The sequence below is a fragment of the Sycon ciliatum genome, chromosome 8, assembly GCF_964019385.1.
Source record: "Sycon ciliatum chromosome 8, ocSycCili1.1, whole genome shotgun sequence".
Lineage (NCBI taxonomy): Eukaryota > Metazoa > Porifera > Calcarea > Leucosolenida > Sycettidae > Sycon > Sycon ciliatum.
This window is the reverse complement of record NC_088650.1, coordinates 7086330-7104829: the sequence shown is the minus strand read 5'-3', so window position 1 is coordinate 7104829 and position 18500 is coordinate 7086330. Positions and strand designations below refer to the sequence as shown.

At 47.9% G+C, this 18500-nt stretch overlaps 2 protein-coding genes across 2 annotated transcripts; both read left to right on the top strand.

Annotated features, from left to right (window-relative positions):
- Positions 1-1607: 1607 nt before the first annotated feature.
- LOC135823084 (surfeit locus protein 1-like) lies at positions 1608-9016 on the top strand. The gene is made up of 9 exons (XM_065335914.1): positions 1608-1968; positions 2975-3040; positions 3374-3545; positions 3873-4046; positions 4304-4376; positions 4959-5006; positions 6277-6391; positions 7165-7246; positions 8253-9016. Exons 1-9 carry the CDS (start codon positions 1923-1925, stop codon positions 8434-8436), a joined length of 960 nt encoding a protein of 319 aa, XP_065191986.1. The 5' UTR covers positions 1608-1922; the 3' UTR covers positions 8437-9016.
- Positions 9017-12890: 3874 nt separating this feature from the next.
- On the top strand, positions 12891-18171 carry LOC135823083 (iduronate 2-sulfatase-like). The gene is made up of 6 exons (XM_065335912.1): positions 12891-13261; positions 14083-14206; positions 15119-15251; positions 15727-16017; positions 16594-16754; positions 17199-18171. The coding sequence occupies exons 1-6, from the start codon at positions 13095-13097 to the stop codon at positions 18009-18011; spliced, it is 1689 nt and encodes a 562-aa protein (XP_065191984.1). The 5' UTR covers positions 12891-13094; the 3' UTR covers positions 18012-18171.
- The last annotated feature ends 329 nt before the right edge of the window (positions 18172-18500 follow it).

Below are 18500 nucleotides of genomic sequence, written 5' to 3'. Positions count from 1 at the left end.
ACTCGAGTTGAACCTTTGAACCTTGGTGTGAAAGTTGTAGCCTGCTGGAGCGGTGACCAGGTAACTTGTGTACGCAGGAGCACGTGACCGATTGTTCAGCCATGTTCGATCGGGAATAAGGGCCGAACGCTATATCGCAGCCTTTTCGGACCAAAACCAGTCGACTCAGCGTCCAAAAGACTACAACATATGGGCCAATCGCGGTCATCCGTGCTTTTATAAGAACGAAATGGCGCTTTTGGTGACATTTTGCATACAAATTCCCATCTAGTAGGGCGCAGTCACCCAATTTCGGTGGAAGTGCGCGAGTTCGATTGGGAATAAAGGAGGAAGGGAGCGTCTCAGCTTCCTCGGACCAAGACCATCCGACTCAGCGTCCCGAAGATTACAACTGGTGAAAATTTGATTTTAGGCTTAACTTCCCCTTCAAAGAACATGGAGCCCAAGAACATGCAGCCCGAAATACTAATAATTAAAAGAACGCCAAAAACCAAAGCTGAGAATGGGACATATCATTTTCTACCGTTCTGTAAGCCAGCTTTTGTTATATACATGTACACGTGTTATAAAGTGCACACTCCAGTACAATAAGAGTCTAAGAATGTGCTATAACTCAGAACGCAGCCATGTTGCTAAACGATGACTCAACTGCAGTTCTTTGCGCACAGATCATACTAAGAGTCCATCACACCTTTCCCTTGGGGTTGTGGACTCTTGGCTCATATTCCCATTGACATTCACGATGACGGTTTAAAGTTCGTTCCACTCAGACCTTTGCACCTCACTGAGAATTGAAACTTACGTCAAGCTGTCCTGAGAGTACATTACAACTTTCTGTTTCGCACGAATCTTGCAAGAGAAGTTCATGATGAATATAATATGATTGCAAGCCCGAAGAACACGCCAATGCTGCATAAACTACCTATAGGCTATTGGCTAGGCCATTTTTCAAGGAACCAAAAATGACATTGAAATTGCAGTCTGCAGATCCTGGTTAGAACTTTGTCATTTGAACGAAGATGATGTGGGCTTCTAATAGTTCTATCTCAGGCCCCTCAAGAGTGAATACGGGTGCTGGTGTGTTTCTTTGCCATGTAATACGTCTCCTACTGGTGACGACAGACAATGCATTGGTTTTGTTTTGTTCCAAACGGTGGAGGCCACCACGACCCCATCAAGAACCGGACACCGATGAACGCTTCTGGAAGTGTTTCCACATCGGTGGAGAGTCAAAGGAAAGCATCTATGTCTACATACTACCTTGCCCAAAAATTTGGCGAATTTTTCTTTGCCACTTGCCTGATTTTCACGAATATTTGACAGCTCCCACAAGAACACTCCCAGCGACGTCGAGACAATGAGTAACGACCACTACAACTGACATCCATAAGGTCAAAGGCCCAATCAAGGTGTCCGGAAAGCAAAACTTCCGCAAACAATCACTGATGGAGAGAAAATTGCAAACGACTCGAGACATCTAATATTTTCTTGACAATTTTTCAACGAAGATTTGAATATATTCAGCTCGGAAAAGTGGCTAATCTGCATAAAAAAGTACAACTTTTAGACGACTTTTTCGGTCTTGGCGCATGGACTGCAATGTCTTCAGAAGTTCAGTTCGAGGGATCCGATCGGTGGACAGTGAAGTCTCATTTCGAAAAGTGAAAGTCTGAAAGACAATTTTGCTGTTTGCTAGCTGTTGTTTCATATTCTGTAGCTCTTGTACTTGGGTTGATGAATCAGTGACTTCTCTTCGAATGCTTTGGACGTGGCAGAATAAGCTGTTGATCAAGTGGTAGTTATTACTGCCGGTCAGAGTCAGTGACTGTAAACTTCATTTGTAGAAGGCAGTGAGTTGCCACATCTGGGATTGGACATTTTGGACACAGCTACCTGACTGCGCCCAGATCAGCCCATCAACAATGCTCTCAGGTGCATCGCGGATCCAGCCTCGTGCAGTTTTCAACGGTTAGCACGTAGATATGGACAAAATAATTCCCTTGCATGATGTGGGGAATGTTCAGGCAGCACCACAGCAAACACCAATTATAATCTGTTCAGCATTGAAGTGTGTGTAGTTAGTTGAGCGTAGCCTCCTATGCGGGTACACCTACTGCACCTCGATAGCCTCATCATGTCACCTCTTCAGTCTACAGTACTGTCTGGTGGCGAAGACCTGGAGGGGGTTCGGAGTTGTAGCCTCCTCCATTCTTATTTTTCATGTACACATGTCTTCATACCGGTAGTTGAGCCACCATGTACTAGTACGTATGGGTATCCTGTACCTGGTAAAATTCTAGCCTGTTCGTTCTTCAGTGCCCAACAGTGCTATAGGCAAGCATGCACAAGAACCCACTTCATTGTGAGTGCGTGCGCGCACACACACACTTGCGCGCATACACTGCCGTCTGGCTTTTGTGCGCATATGCCTACAGATCCATGTACATGTTCATAGTTTCCATGATCTTCCTGGGCTGCAACGCTGTCATTTTCGGGGTTGGAAGTCTGTATTTGAGGTGCTGGGTATGTGTAATCACGTGGATGATCAACCTTGATCATATACTGTGGGTCCATCAGATGCAGTGGCCCAACTCTAAAGCTGTGCTCACAACTGGCGCGTGAACACAGTACGCTTGCGGTTCATACGTGCCCAAACGCACGTTCAGGCTTTCACACAAAAAATAACACGAACCTTTCATAAAACGTTTTCAAATTTTGTCCAAAAGTAAAAATAAAACTATAGGAAGCTAGATAGAGAAGGCTCTTCTCCAGAGATTCACCACAAAACATTTTCAAATTTCATCTCTGCCTCGCCGATAAACTCAAAAATGCAGTCAAAATTTTCCCAAAAAAGTTGTACCGCCCCAGCCACCTGAAGTTCAAGGTTGTGACTACTGTTCCCTTCATACCTTGTGGCGGTGGAATGGATCTTTCCTGATCCTACTGTTGGCGTTCTCTGCTGTTCTGTGTGCAGGGTGTGGCCAGGGACTGTGGAGGCAGCGCTGTCGAAGACATGCGTCCACCGTAGCAGGATCAGCATGTATGTACGCCACTGCCGGCTTCGTACTCTTGTCTTTGCTGTTTGAGTTCATGGTGTAACAGTATGTGTGTGTTGTTGGAACCCCATCTGTATCAATGGTACCGGTCAAATTTATTATATGTTGCAGCAGCTTTGCCTGTAGATGTAGTTGATTGAGGCTTTTTCACGCTTGTGTGATTAGCTGCTGCTGCTGCTGTTGTTGTTTCAAATCTTTATTCTCACGATAGCCAGTGGCCAATAAGAGAGTTGTTGTTGTTGTTGTTTCAAATCTTTTTTCTGACGATAGCTTGTTGTTGTTTCTGTTGTTGTTTTTGTTGTTGTCGTCGTCTGCAGTTCGTCCGAAGCGCAAAATACCCGGACTGTCCCGCATCCTTGCGTTGTCGGTCATTCCCATAACGTGCACGTACCTGGGCAACTGGCAGGTCCGTCGCATGAAATGGAAGGAGGAGCTGATCAAGAACGAGAGAGAGGAGCAGAAGAAGCCGGCAGTCGACATGCCGCACGAGTGAGTTCACGTTTGTACTTTACTGTTTGCAGTTTGCTGTCGTCCACAGGTCACCATCATGAAGGTCAGTGATCAGTGATCAGTGACAGTGCTGATTCTCTATACAGCATACATGTACAAGTCGCACCGTTTTACACTAAACTTCAAGGGCAAAGAAGGGATGCGGCTTACAATCGAGAGTGACGTCCTCCTTATATGCATGTATTGAAACAATGTGGTTCAAACCTCAAAGTGGGGGTGCGAATTATAATCGAGTGCGCCTTACAATCGGGGAAATACGGTACGTGCGCGTGCATTAACAGTATATTTTATTTATGTGTTTCTCAGCTTGACAGAACTCAGCAAGTTAGAATGGAAGAAAGTCAGAGTACGCGGCGAGTTTGACCATAGTCGTGAGCAGTTTATCGGTCCACGTCCATTGATGAAACCTCCCGCTCTTGAAGATCATATCACGTACAGTGGATATATTGTACTTACACCCTTCCGCTGTGCACACAATGGGTGAGTCATTTGGTCTGTGTGTGTGTGTGTGAGTGTGTGTGTGTGTGTGTATTTGTGTGTTTGTGTGTGTGTGTGTGTGTTTGTGTGTGTGTGTGTTTGTGTGTGTGTGAGAGAGAGAGAGAGAGAGAGAGAGAGAGAGAGAGAGAGAGAGAGAGAGAGAGAGAGAGAGAGAGCATGTGCGTGTACGTGTCAATTCTCTTGGTTGATTATAATGTCTTCGTTTCATGTTTGGTTGTGGCTTTGCTTTTGACTTGTAGGCAATGGATTCTCGTGAACAGAGGGTGGGTGACTCAGGCTAACAAGAATCCCAAGTACCGTCTAGCAGGCCAGGTATGGATCTCTCTCCCTCTCACACACCCTCTCTGTCTCTCTGTCTCTCCCTCCCTCCATATCTCCCTCCATATCTCCCTCCATCTCTCTCTCTCTCTCTCTCTCTCTCTCTCTCTCTCTCTCTCTCTCTCTCTCTCTCTCTCTCTCATTATTTTGCACTGGTCCTGTTTACAGCAAGGGGTAGAGTGGTGTACCATTGTGCACCCAGTGTCGGGGTTAGTTGTCATGATGTAGACTGGGTAATATTTGATCTAAAGTTGCTGTTAGCGAATGGGATTGCAGTGTACAGCCTAAGTAAGGCTATTATAAAGTGGTAACCATGGTAACCTATGAAGTCACAGGCCATGTCCTCAGTATCCTTTGTATAGGAAACGTGCACAAGTAGCCTGTAGGGAAAATATCCTTTTTTCTTCTTCTTAAAAAGAAGAAGATTGTTCTGTATTCTGGTACTCCTGCTTCCAAGGCTCTTGTTCCCTTGCCTATAGTGTGCCAGGGTATGCTACGGATGGGTGTTTGTGTAGCAATATTGATCTGTCTCTTCATTTCTTCTTCTTCTTTCCTATCTTGTACCATCCTATTTAGGTTGAAGGAGAAGTAGAGATCGTTGCCAAAGTGAGAAAGGGAGAAAAAGTAAGCAGTTTGTCTCTTGTTGGTCAGCCGTTTGTCCATTGTTTACCGGTCAGGTTGTACAGTCAACCTCGCGAATAACGACCTCGGGGTACAATGACAACTCATGAATAAGGACACGATCTTCAGACCTAGTGAACATTTAACTGCATACTTCCAACCTCACCAATAATGACACTAGTCTCATGCCATATCAAGGGTCCTTATTCGCAAGTTGACTGTACTATGTGAACCAGCTCTGATAATGCTGCGTATAGAGTATTTGTTGTACACAGCACCATAGCCATATAGCCATAAAGCGGTGGAGTCTTTACATAATAGTCTTTGTTGTGCACAGCACCCTGTCCATACAGTGGAGTCTTTGCTGTACACAGAGCCCTGTCCATACAGTGGAGTCTTTGTTGTATACAGCACCCTATCCATACAGTGGAGTCTTTGTTGTACACAGCACCCTATCCATACAGTGGAGTCTTTGTTGTATACAGCACCCTATCCATACAGTGGAGTCTTTGTTGTACACAGCACCCTATCCATACAGTGGAGTCTTTGTTGTACACAGCACCCTATCCATACAGTGGAGTCTTTGTTGTACACAGCACCCTATCCATACAGTGGAGTCTTTGTTGTATACAGCACCCTATCCATACAGTGGAGTCTTTGTTGTATACAGCACCCTATCCATACAGTGGAGTCTTTGTTGTATACAGCACCCTATCCATACAGTGGAGTCTTTGTTGTATACAGCACCCTATCCATACAGTGGAGTCTTTGTTGTATACAGCACCCTATCCATACAGTGGAGTCTTTGTTGTACACAGCACCCTATCCATACAGTGGAGTCTTTGTTGTACACAGCACCCTATCCATACAGTGGAGTCTTTGTTGTACACAGCACCCTATCCATACAGTGGAGTCTTTGTTGTATACAGCACCCTATCCATACAGTGGAGTCTTTGTTGTACACAGCACCCTATCCATACAGTGGAGTCTTTGTTGTACACAGCACCCTATCCATACAGTCGAGTCTTTGTTGTACACAGCACCCTATCCATACAGTGGAGTCTTTGTTGTACACAGCACCCTATCCATACAGTGGAGTCTTTGTTGTATACAGCACCCTATCCATACAGTGGAGTCTTTGTTGTACACAGCACCCTATCCTCCATACAGTGGAGTCTTTGCATCTTGGGAAGTGTACACAGCGCCTCTACATATACATGGTATTTATTTTGGGCTTGCACTCCTTCGCCATGTGTGCCAAACTTGATTGCAGCGACCGACGGGCACCACGAGGAATAGCATTGGCAAGAACACGTGGACTTACAAGGACTTGCCGGCGATATCGGCGTACTGTAAGACGGGGCCGTATCTGGTGGATGTTGTGCTAGGTGAGTTCACTGCTGTGACCGCTCGTGTGTGCACTGTATGCCAGTGAACCTCGTGTGCGGAGCGTACGCCACGGAAGTAGCCAACACTGGCTGATGTTTCTTTAGCTCATTGTATGCAAGGTGGCTATGGAATTTGTTTTGGACCTACCACTCAGAGATGTGACTTGGGTAGCGTCTATATACTGGGTACTCACAATGCTTTTCATTTTAGAAATGCACGTATATGTGTGTGTATGTGTGTGTGTGTGTGTGTGTGTGTGTGTGTGTGTGTGTGTGTGTGTGTGTGTGTGTGTGTGTGTGTGTGTTTGTCCCATATGGTGCAGTGGTATGTGCAGCGATTTCCAATCGATAGGTTGCGGGTTCAATTCCCGACGATTATGGTCACACACGTCTTTCTTCTCTTTCTCAGACTCTTCCTGACTTTTCTTTCATTCTCGTGTATGGTTACCAACAGCCAGTGCATGCCGGAGTATGTGGTGTGATGTTTGCGCGGAAAAAAAAATGAAAAGACCAAAAATAGGGATTCACTCGCCAGGAAAAGTCACTTCAAATAGCTGTATGGTGTAGACCAGGCTGAATAGTGACGGTCAATTCTTCAGCCTTGCAAGCTGTTGAATGGTGCAATCCCAGCACAAGTTGCTGTGGCTTTTCCCGTAGCATTGCTATCATCGCCTCCGGTGATGGGCGTCAAAAGGTCAAAGGTGTGTGTGTGTGTGTGTGTGTATTTGCTGTGTGTATGTTTGTGTGTGTGTGCGTGTGTGGTGTGTTTGCAGAGAGCAGCACACCGGATGGTCCTATCGGTGGACAGACACCTAGTCACCTGAAGAACAAACATTTGGAATACGTCGTTACATGGTACGTTTTTTGTAACAACTGAACTGGCTCTCTCTCTCTCTCTCTCTCTCTCTCTCTCTCTCTCTCTCTCTCTCTCTCTCTCTCTCTATGCCGTATTTCCTTGAATTATACCTTCAGCTAGGGGCCCTTTTGTTGTGCACTGAATCCTTACATCTCTGTAGAAAACTTGGAGATATTTCAAGAAATAGATAAAGTTCACGTATTCACTTGCCACTGACGCAGGTCTGGCAAGGAGTTGTGAGCTTCCTCTCATAGAAACGATCTTGCTTTTCTTTGCTTCACATATCCAATGCATGCTGGGTGTAATTGTGTGGTTATGTGTGTAGGAGTCCATGTGGACATACTTCTTTCGTTTTAGTAATTTTGGGCACTTCTCTGGTCGTGTTGGTCGAGTATTTTGTACAAAGCAGACCTTAGTGGCTGGTTGCCTTTTGTGTACAGTGCTGGTCAGAGAAATCCAACCTCATGAATAAAGTAGCGCCACGTTCGAGTGCACAGACCAGTATGTGTGATGCTAGGGCTGCATAGCGCCCGGCGCTATTTTATTTACGAGGTTGGATTTCTTAGACCAGTACTGTACATGGCAACCTAAAAACTGTGCACTTCAGGCATGCACCTATTCTATTCCATTTTGACACAGCAGCACTCTTCAGATTTGTGTTAGTAGTTAAAATCGGTGGCAATGTGCGCTGATTTAGAATGGCTGCAATCAAGAGCACATGAAAACCAGAGTGGGCAACTTGAGGCTTTTTCTACTATGGGTGTCTGTCACGGCGGAATTCCGTGATTACATCACATTTGGCGCAGATATGAGGCGGGAAATGGCGTAGTGCGTACAACTGAGCTGCAGTTGTGCGGAAAGAGACCTGCTTGAATCCTGCTTGTACGCACTACATCACTAAAATGACGTAGTCCCGGAATTCCGCCGTGACAGCAACCCATCCCAGCTGCACACTCTGGTTTTCATGTACTCTTGCTGCAATTATGTTATACTCTGTGCGCTCAGGTACGGTATTGCCATCGTCACTGGCCTATTCATCTTCTCCATGCTGAAAAAGTACATGCGACAAGTCCGACGCCAGCGTGATCTCCTCAACGCTGCAGCACAACAGCAACGACAGCAGCAGCAGCAGCAGCAGCAGTTGTCTAGCGCCAAGCCTGGCAACGAGAGCGGTGGTACTCCAGTGTGAGTGCCAGTACACTCGGACCCACGTACTACCCTGCAGATGTGCTTACGACACTCCAGTGCAGCGTGGGAAAATGTATTCTGTTTGGTAAAAAGCAATGCCCTATTCTTGTTTTATCCCTGCTGCAATTCTGCTATTGCTGCACATGCTGTCAGCAGCACAGCCTCTGTGTCTTTTGGCTTTTGGCATAATTTCACGTATCGAATGAATTTCTCGCCTGTATGTGCTCTGTTGATTGCTGGCTGTGCCCGTGGTGGTGTCTACTGTTTTTTTTTTTTGGTTTTTTGGTTGATGCAGCCGAATGGATTGTACCCATAGTGAATTTCTTACGTTGCTACGTATACTTTAGGTTGGAACATAGCCATTATATAAATACTCATGCCCTTCATCATTAATTTTGTTCATAAAGTGTCTTGATTGTCACCTGGATGTTCAGCTATTTATCGAGAACCGTATCCCATGTTTAGATGTACATGTACATTGCTGAAGGAATTTAAAATATACTGTACAAGTATTATGCTGAACTCATACATAGCCAATGATCACGTCACTGGGAATGAACTATGGTGTCTCTGCCCTCTGACTATTGCCAGTGTTGGACAGCTGCAGATTTATCCCTGCTTTTGTTACAGTAAGATATGGTGCCGAAGAACGGGGTCTCCGCCTCATTACAGTGTCTTTGTTCTTATTCTGTCCTTGTACATTCACATACATCCACGCAGTACAGGTGTAGGTACAGTGTTTTTTAGTTTTTTTTTAGTGTGCATGCAGAATTATTCTAGAAACACACACACTGCCATGCCTGGTGGTCCGAAATCTTAGCTTCCACGCAGTCTGCATCTGGTACGCTCTTTTTTTGGCGACTCTCCAGCCTGGATCAGTGGATGGCCTGGGCGGCCTGTTGTTGTTGTTGATTTTTATTTTGCTTCGCAAGGCCAAACGGGCAATGGTGCCCAATTCTATGGAAGCGAATTTCAAAAGGGAGAGAGCTACGGGGAGAGAGAGAGAGAGAGAGAGAGAGAGAGAGAGAGAGAGAGAGGGGGGGGGGGGGGAGGGAGGGAGGGAGATGATAAGCAATTTTGTAGCGTCAACAGAGCGATTTTGCAGTGTCAATAGAGCGATTTTGAAGCGTCAACAGAGGGAACACAAAGAGTTCATAACTTGAGCGCACAAGCACGCAGAGAAGAGTACCGTAAATGACGTGGTGTGTGGACGGGAAAAGTCAGACAGAGCATTCATTGCAAGGTGTAGGGGATGGAGGCAAGCTTAAATTGCTGGGCAGCCTTGATCTCCCTTACACTCCTTGGGAGAGCGTTCCAGGCCAAGGCTGCCTGAAAGGCCAGGCGAGATCTGCCGGCTTCTGACTGTGCCGAGGGGACAGTGAGGCCCCTGGAAACCTGGTGCCGGGTGGTGCTGCCAGCTGATGGTGAGAATAGGTCCTGGAGGACACTGCTGGCTTTCCCATTGACACAGCGCCACACCAGGACGAGCCGCTTCTGGGCGTAGCACTCCCGAGCTCTGTACAGGGACATCCGTTCGAGCAGAGGCTGAGCCGAGGTGTGAGGCGGCAAACCGTATACCGCTCTCGCCGCTCGGTTCTGCAGGACCTGAAGGCGATCAAGCTGCGAAACCTTGAGGGAGGAAGAGAAGGCGTTAGACCCATATAGGAGGTCAGGCATGATGACTGACCTCACATACTGGATGCGACTACTGAGGCTCAGACATCTGCGGGACCGCCACAATGCTCCAATCTTCTGCACAACTTTCTTCGCCATCGCGTCAACATGGGGGTCCCACTTCACAGCGGCGTCAAGGGTCACGCCGAGGTACCTTGCTGTTGGGCTCAGGGGAAGCTCTGTCTGGTTGCAGCGGACAGCGATATGCTGACCCGCATTGCGTTGTGGTACAATTGACAGGACCTGGCTCTTCTTGTCATTTAGTAGCAGATGTCGATGCTTGAGCCAGTCAGCGACGTTGGTGACGGCCCCTGACAGGCAGGCTGATGTGGCTAGCACTGATTTTCTGTGGCAGTGCACTGCAATGTCATCGGCAAATTGCAGAGATGGAGCAGGATGGGCTATGGCAGGGACATCACGGGTGTACATGCTAAACAGGATCGGTCCTAGGACCGAGCCCTGAGGTACACCAGATGAGCACTTAGCAGCAACACTGTAGGTGGGGCCAATGCGCACTTGCTGGGTTCGATCGCTTAAGTAGCTGCAGAACCAGCGAAGGGAGGCATTGTCCAGGCCGAGATCGAATAGGTCCCGGACCAGTTGGCTGTGATTGACCTTGTCAAAGGCTTTTGACATGTCGATTAGGCAGACGCCTGTGGTCAACTTGTCGTCCCGGGCCTTTAAGATGGCATCTGTTGCTACAACTAGGGCGTCCTCTGTGGAGTGCTCACGGCGGAAGGCAAACTGAGTCGGTGGTATGGCACATGATCGCTCCAGATGTGCAACAAGTTGCTTCTGGACTATCTTCTCGAGTAGTTTGGATACGATCGGCAGGAGCGACACAGGACGATAATTTGCAGCTACCGATGGATCGCCAGCTTTGAAGAGAGGGCTTATTACAGCATGTTTGAAAGCCAGAGGGACTTCACCATGCCTCAGCGATGAGCTGAAGAGCACTGAAAGCGATGGAGCCAACAGGTCAGCGCAAGCACGTAGCAGACACCCAGGAATCCCATCACTGCCTGTGGCTTTGCAGGGATTTATCCGTTCCAGGAGGTGCTTGACCTCATCTGGGGTGGTTGACTGGAAGGTCAGCATTGAGCCTTGCGGCTGTGGACCAATGGGAATCTGGAGCTGCGCCGGACGGGACGGATCATGTACAATGCTGTGGAAGGCATCCGAGACTTCTGTGATGTCGCACGTTGGCTGATGATGTTGACGAGAACGGCTAGTGACAGAGTTGATCACGGACCACATCTTCCGCAGGTTGGAGGAGTGATCACGACACTGCTGTTGGAAATGCTGATTGCGTTTTCGCCGGTAAGCATTTGAGGCTTCTGCACGGGCTCGCTTGTACTCCTCATGTAGATGCACAGTCTTATCTCGTAGCCACTTTCGGTGAAGTCTATTCTTGCGCATGTTCAGTTGGAATAGATCACGGTCGGACCATGGCGGGGGAGTCCTCCTGGTGGAGATTCTGACTTCACGCAGGGGAGCGTGACTTTCGAGAACCGACATAAACTTGGCATGCCAGCCATTCCACATCTCGTCTACAGTTGCAGCAGCCTGCTCTCTGGCGGCCGATGTTACTTTTTCAAAAGCGTTGCTCGGACTACAGCATCGTCACTGACTGAGTCCCTTACTTAGTCAGCCATACTCCATAGTTGTCTACATTGGTACTGTGTACCAGTGGTGTACTGTCATGTCCAGGAGAGAGTACATTGTACTATAGCAAGAGTTGGGTAATGAACTCTTAGTACTGTACTAACTGCAGTAGGTGATGTACATGTACATCATGACTTGTAGCAAGAGTACATAACCCCCCCCGGGGGTTATGTACTCTTGCTTGTACTGTAGTATCTACACTACCCGGGGAGTCCCGGACAGATACTCTAGTACACGTACACAGCTTCATATTCTTGCCAAGTAATTACTAGTTGGCAATGGTTGAACTGTACAAAATTAATTAATAATACCAAGAGTACATAACTGGGGGAGGTATGTACTCTTGATAATACACATGCTTTGAAGCTTAGCATGTTGTCATTGTTGACACTGAAGTGCTATGACAATATCATGCAAGGAGGCCTTTCATAACTGACGCTTTGTCCTTATCAGACTGTAGAGTCTTCAACAGTGTTGTGTGTTTGTCATCGACTTGGAAAACCATCACATTGTGTGTGTGCTCGCACAATTAACAATTGCTTATTCTTAGATTCTTCAGACAGTGGTGATCATTGCACGATCTACCGCAGCATCGATACTCCATGGTAGGTCTACACCACGACCCGGTATGATTCGATTTTGTGGAAGTCTTGGGTGGCGCGTTTTGATGGGATCTTGGGTGATGCCTGACCCCCAAATGACCTTGTCCTTCATGACTCTGCTCTTGGAAAACATCGTGCGCTAGCGCTGTCGGCCCCAGACCGAGGGAACGTGTGTTCTAATCATGTCAGGGTGACCCGTGCTATCGCCGATATCGCGCAATAGATATGTGAGCATGCACTCAGGCCAGTCTCTATTCTCGCCTCTGTGGTAAATCTACCGTCCCGATAGTAAAAGCGACTCGTCCACAAAGCTGACTCATGAATCATGGCAGGTTCGGTCGACTGGCTAGGACTGTGACTCGAGAGTGTGACATGCGAGCACCACGCATGCAGTGCTAGTGGCAGCCAAATCGAGCCAGACTCCCACTACACATGTGCATTAATGAAAGCATCGTCGCTAGCCTAAATAAGAGAGCCAAGCGTCCAGACGAAGAAGGTCTTTCTCCTTGTGATCATCAACACTGCTCACAAGAACTGCGTCTGTAGATCTGCTGTAGATCTAGAGTCTGTTCTGTAAACCCTGTTCTGTACATCTACTGGTGAAACATCGTGGCTTTCCCCAAAATTATTCATACGTGCGGAAAAGGAAGCCGACGGACGTGACCGTTCGTTTCGAAGGTGTCGTCCGACTTTCTCGCACCGGCGCGAGAAGAGGTCAATGTCGCGGCTCAGTTTTCTACGGGTGGGTGCTGCGCTCTTGCTTGTCGTTCAGCTCATACCGTGGCACAATGCTCACAGCGCACCGGTATCCTCGCCGTCCAACGTTCTACTGATGGTGGTGGATGATTTACGTCCGGAATTAGCCGCGTACGGCTTCAACCACAGGTAAGCTTCACGGCTGAGAGATCAGAGAGGGAAGAAAATAATCATGATCCCTCCTTCAATGGCTTGTAGTACCGGTATTCATGTTGATCAGTTCTTGGTAGTAGCCGGATGACGTCCTCTCAGTCTCCCCAGGGCTATTTTGTTTGAAGTCGCAAAAAGCTAAGGCTTGAAGCACATCAGCGAGCAGACCAGGATGTGTGTGTGTGTGTGTGTGTGTGTGTGTGTGTGTGTGTGTGTGTGTGTGTGTGTGTGTGTGTGTGTGTGTGTGTGTGTGTTTGTGTGTGTGTGTGTGTGTGCCAAGAGTGTTCGTCTGTGTCTGCGGCCGCGACTTTCGCCGTCCGAATGATTTATCCCGACACAAGAACTACTGCCTCGCCTAATAGCTATCATCGCCTTTGGCGATGGGCTTTCCTAAGGTCCAAAGGTGTGTGTGTGTGTGTGTGTGTGTGTGTGTGTGTGCGTGTGTGTGTGCGTGTGTGTGTGTGTGTGTGTGTGTGTGTGTGTGTGTGTGTGTGTGTGCAGTTGTGTGGATTAGACAGTTATCTGGCGCAAGTCTTGATCTGTCTCATTCAGATCTTGTTCGCTATCGTTGCTATAAGAGAAAATCTGTGCGTGCACATGCATCCAGTGCATTTGCAGATTTGCGTGCTTCTCTTGCGACGGGCGTATACATGGTACATGGTACATGGTGTGTGTGGTGTGTGCATGTCTGTGTGTGTGCACGCGAGTGTCACACTTTGTGTGTCCATGTATGTTGCTAATTAATTTGTAACTTGCCACCCATCATCAACCTGCCCGTCCTCCTTCCCCTTCTGTTTCAGCTCGCCAAACATCCAGGACTTTGCCAAGACAGCAGCACTGTTCAACAGTGCGTACTGCCAGTATTCTATATGTGCACCAAGCCGATCGTCTTTCCTCACTGGTCTACGTCCACAGACTACACAGGTAAACAGGTGTATTATAAATGCACATCCACAGCATGGCCTCGTGCTTAGATTTGACCTAGGGGGCCGTGAAAGCCTTTTCGTGACTCCCTGCTGTGGTCCAACAGCAAGGCAAACCCACTATGTCGTTCATGGCGAAACATGATTATGTATCCGCTGTCCAGCATTTAGTTCAAACTCCCCACTAACACCAGCCTCGGACCGTGTTCACCATACCAGCAACACAACTCCGAGTGTTAGTACATACTGGCATCAAGTCTTCCATACAGCTGTGTGGTGTTGTGGTGAGAAAGTTTGGACTGAGTGAGGAACGGGCCGAAAGCAGCTTACCCTCCTGACTCCTGTCCAACGAACATAAAAACTGTCAGTTTTTTTCTGGGGACCCTTCATGTATATCCTGCGTGTAAGGTGCATGCAGCATCTCCAGAGAAGCACAGGTTCTTCAGATTCAAGGCATAGAAAAGCACGATGTGATATCCGGGGTACTGTGTCCTGAAGAATCACTGTTCATTCAACTAATACTTCATTGTCACATGCATGTACAGGGGGCATAGCAGCCGGTCCAGCCCGTCTGGCTTTGGCCGGACCACTTTTTTTAAACACAATGCCCAAAGTGCCCAGAATGCAGGATTCTACATCCTAATTTCAAAACATTTCCCGGGGACACCGCCGACCCCCTCCAGCCGCACCACCTCCAACGGCGGTGCTACGCGCCTGATGTATGACCAGCAGTCAGACAGTGCATGCCTTGTCTTCCTTTGTAAGTATGGCAACTGTAGGTAGTGAGCTCGTTTAGTTACGCGCCATTCTGTACATGCTTGGCCGTCGCTGACCGGGGTCCCTGAGCTCAATACATGATAATGATCTCGTTATGGTCTTCTTTGTCTGCTTTCTCTGCCTGCACACCGTGTAGGTGTTTGATCTGAATACATACTTCCGCAGCACACCCGGCCTGGACAATGCCGTCACCCTGCCGCAGTTCTTCAAGAACAAGGGCTATCGGGTGGCCGGCGGTGGCAAGGTCTTCCATCAAGGTGTATCCTCCGGTGAGGAGAGATGGTACTGTACTCGGGCTATGCAGGGGTGCTTGTGTGTGTGTGTGTGTGTGTGTGTGTGTGTGTGTGTGTGTGTGTGTGTGTGTGTGTGTGTGTGTGTATGTGTGCGGGAGAGGGGGGGGGGGGGGTCATATGTGGGCCTCAACTGATCATACTTTTACATGTACATCAGCACAAGTACACACATAATATGCATGCGAAGCCATATGCGAAGCCATATTGTAGCTATTTCGATGATTGTAGACCAGTGCTCGCACACTGTCTGGATAAGACTGGGAATGCATACTTGCATGCACCACAAAGCAACCGGGTGACATGGTGTCCAATCTGTTTTCTGATGATCGCTTAGTGCGTGAAACTCGGAGTAAAAAACACTTTCTCTGTCCTCCTATTGTTTGGTTTCCAATATCTTCTGAATAAGCAAACACGTTTTATAAAGATTTCCGGGCATCATTTTCCTGTGCAGGTGGTGATGAGGACAGTGCCAGCTGGACTGAGCCCTACTACACTTCACCCAATGGCCGGAGCTTTACCGGAAAGGCAGTCTCGTGGGAAGCGCGGGCCGATCCGGAATCCGAGTTTCCAGACTATCAGGTAGCAAGCAACACCATCGAGCAGATGCGTTCGCTGAAGCACGGCAAGTTCTTCATTGCCATGGGCCTGCACAAGCCTCACCTACCGTTTGTTTTCCCACAGTCCTATCTTGACCGGTACCCACTCCCAGTAGCGCTGGCAGATGACACCAGTCCACCAACCGGTGAGTCAATAGAAAAAAAGGAAAGTTTTGACATTCTTGTCCATCTTGTTGCCTACCCATCCACTCTCCCCCTCCATCCATCCATCCCACCCTCCCTCCATCCATCCATTCATCCATCAATCCATCCATCCATCCATCCACCCATCCATCCATCCTTCCACCCATCCATCCACCCATCCATCCATCCATCCATCCACCCTTTGGTATATCTACATGACTTTGCATATCTCAGTTGAAATGAAGTTCGACTGTTTCCGCCCTATTGGGCATCCACCTTTTCCATGCCAAGTTTCAAGTACATGTAGTTTCAGGGGCATCGCACACGGTACGGTCACTACGGTATTGATCGTACCCCTATTTGCCCCAAGTACCCCGTGAATCAATAAAGTGCACTGATTTGGGCTCTAAATTTCCAAAATGTTCGGCTCAGCCAGGAAATTGTACTTCAGATGGCTGACCATACCACACGAAATTACCTTCTGACGCCCCTGAGTTTAGACTGACCATCGAAGTGCAAACCACTGATTTCCAATGATTTTCCTATCGCATCTTCAATTCTCTGGTGACTGGATGCAGACTTGTCCAACATAGCATGGAGCAACTATGCAGAGCTACGTGGATACCAGGACATTGCCAACCTGAACCTGAGGCGAGGTCAGGGTAACTGGATGCCAGACTCGAAGGCCGCGGAGCTGCGGCGGGCATACTGGGCAGCCACCTCCTTCGTTGACGATCAGGTAAATACAACAGTTCATCGCATGGTCTGAGTGGTCTCATCCTTGAACAAGCTGCATGTGTATTGCCATGGTAGAATGCTCACACTAGGCCGCACTCGCACTGTATGCTGTTCATCAGAATAATCTCTCGGTCGGACACTCGACACATGCCAGCCACATCGGGGGTATAATATTTGCTGTGGACATTCTTGAAAATCTAACCAATGCTCGGGCACCCGTATGTATCATTTCAGTATGAAACTTTGCCAACTACAAATGCGACAAAGAAGTACAGTAGATGCAATGCTGTTTTTGTAGATAATGATGATCAAAGGTGTGAACTAAATTAGTAATTCCCTCAACTAGTGATGATCTAAATTAGAGCGTTTCTGCACTAATCACGCCTACTCCTGCATCCTGTACATGTATTTTCAAACTGCCTCTTTGCCTATCGGTCATGTTCAGATTGGTCGGGTACTGACCGAACTGCGGACGCTCGGCCTTGACCAGAACACCACAGTGGTGCTGCTGAGTGACCATGGCTGGCACCTGGGCGACATGGCCGAGTGGGGAAAGGGCACCACGTTTGAGCCCGCCAATCGTGTCGTGCTGATGATCCGCGACCCGTCGCGTTCGACAACCGCCGGCGCCAGAATCTCCACCAATGTTGAACTGCTCGATGTGTACCCAACGCTTGTTGACATAGCTAACTACGAGATCCCGGCCACACTGCAGGGAAAGTCCCTGACGCCACTGCTGAGCGGTGAAGAGGCACCGTCCACGTGGAAGGATGCGAGCTTTTCACAGATCCTGCGCGCCAGCAATGCGTTCGCAAGTAGTCCCTTAATGGGCTATACGGTGCGGACGGAGAGCTGGCGCTACACCGAGTGGGTTAGCTACGACACCGCCACCGGCCTCACAGACTGGGATGCTGTTCAGTCTGTGGAGCTGTTCGATCACCGTGACGATCCCAGGACCATCTTTGGCTACTCGGAGAGAGTCAATCTGGCTGCCGATACCAACTACCACACAGTCCGCGAGGAATTGAGTGCATTGTTGCGAACACAGACATCGGTCAACGCTGATATGCCAATACATGAGCTGACTGATGCACCAACCAGCGAGGAATCAACTTCAAGCCCACCACCAACTCCGTCTGAATTGGTAACATCAAGTCCAGTCGAGTCGCCTTCACAGCCAGGCTCAACAGCTTCATCCGAGACCACACGTCAACGGCGACCGGGCAGAAGGAGAGGGAAGAAAGGAGGAAGGTCGTAGTGCCAATGCAGACAAAATCTGTTTCGAGTGCACATTCATGCTGCCTGACAAGCTTAGTTTCCTAGTCGTCATTTATGGTACTACAATAATATAATTATTATAGCAGGTCGTACATGTAACTTATAATACTAGGACGCTTTTAATTCATGCAGTACTTACTAGATGGTATATCATGCAGTACTTACTAGATGGTATATCATGCAGTACTTACTAGATGGTATATCATGCAGTACTTACTAGATGGTATATCATGCAGTACTTACTAGATGGTATATCATGCAGTACTTACTAGATGGTATATCATGCAGTACTTACTAGATGGCATATCATGCAGTACTTACTAGATGGTACATGTATATCATGCAGTACTTACTAGATGGTATATCATGCAGTACTTACTAGATGGTATATCATGCAGTACTTACTAGATGGTGTATCATGCAGTACTTACTAGATGGTATATCATGCAGTACTTACTAGATGGTATAT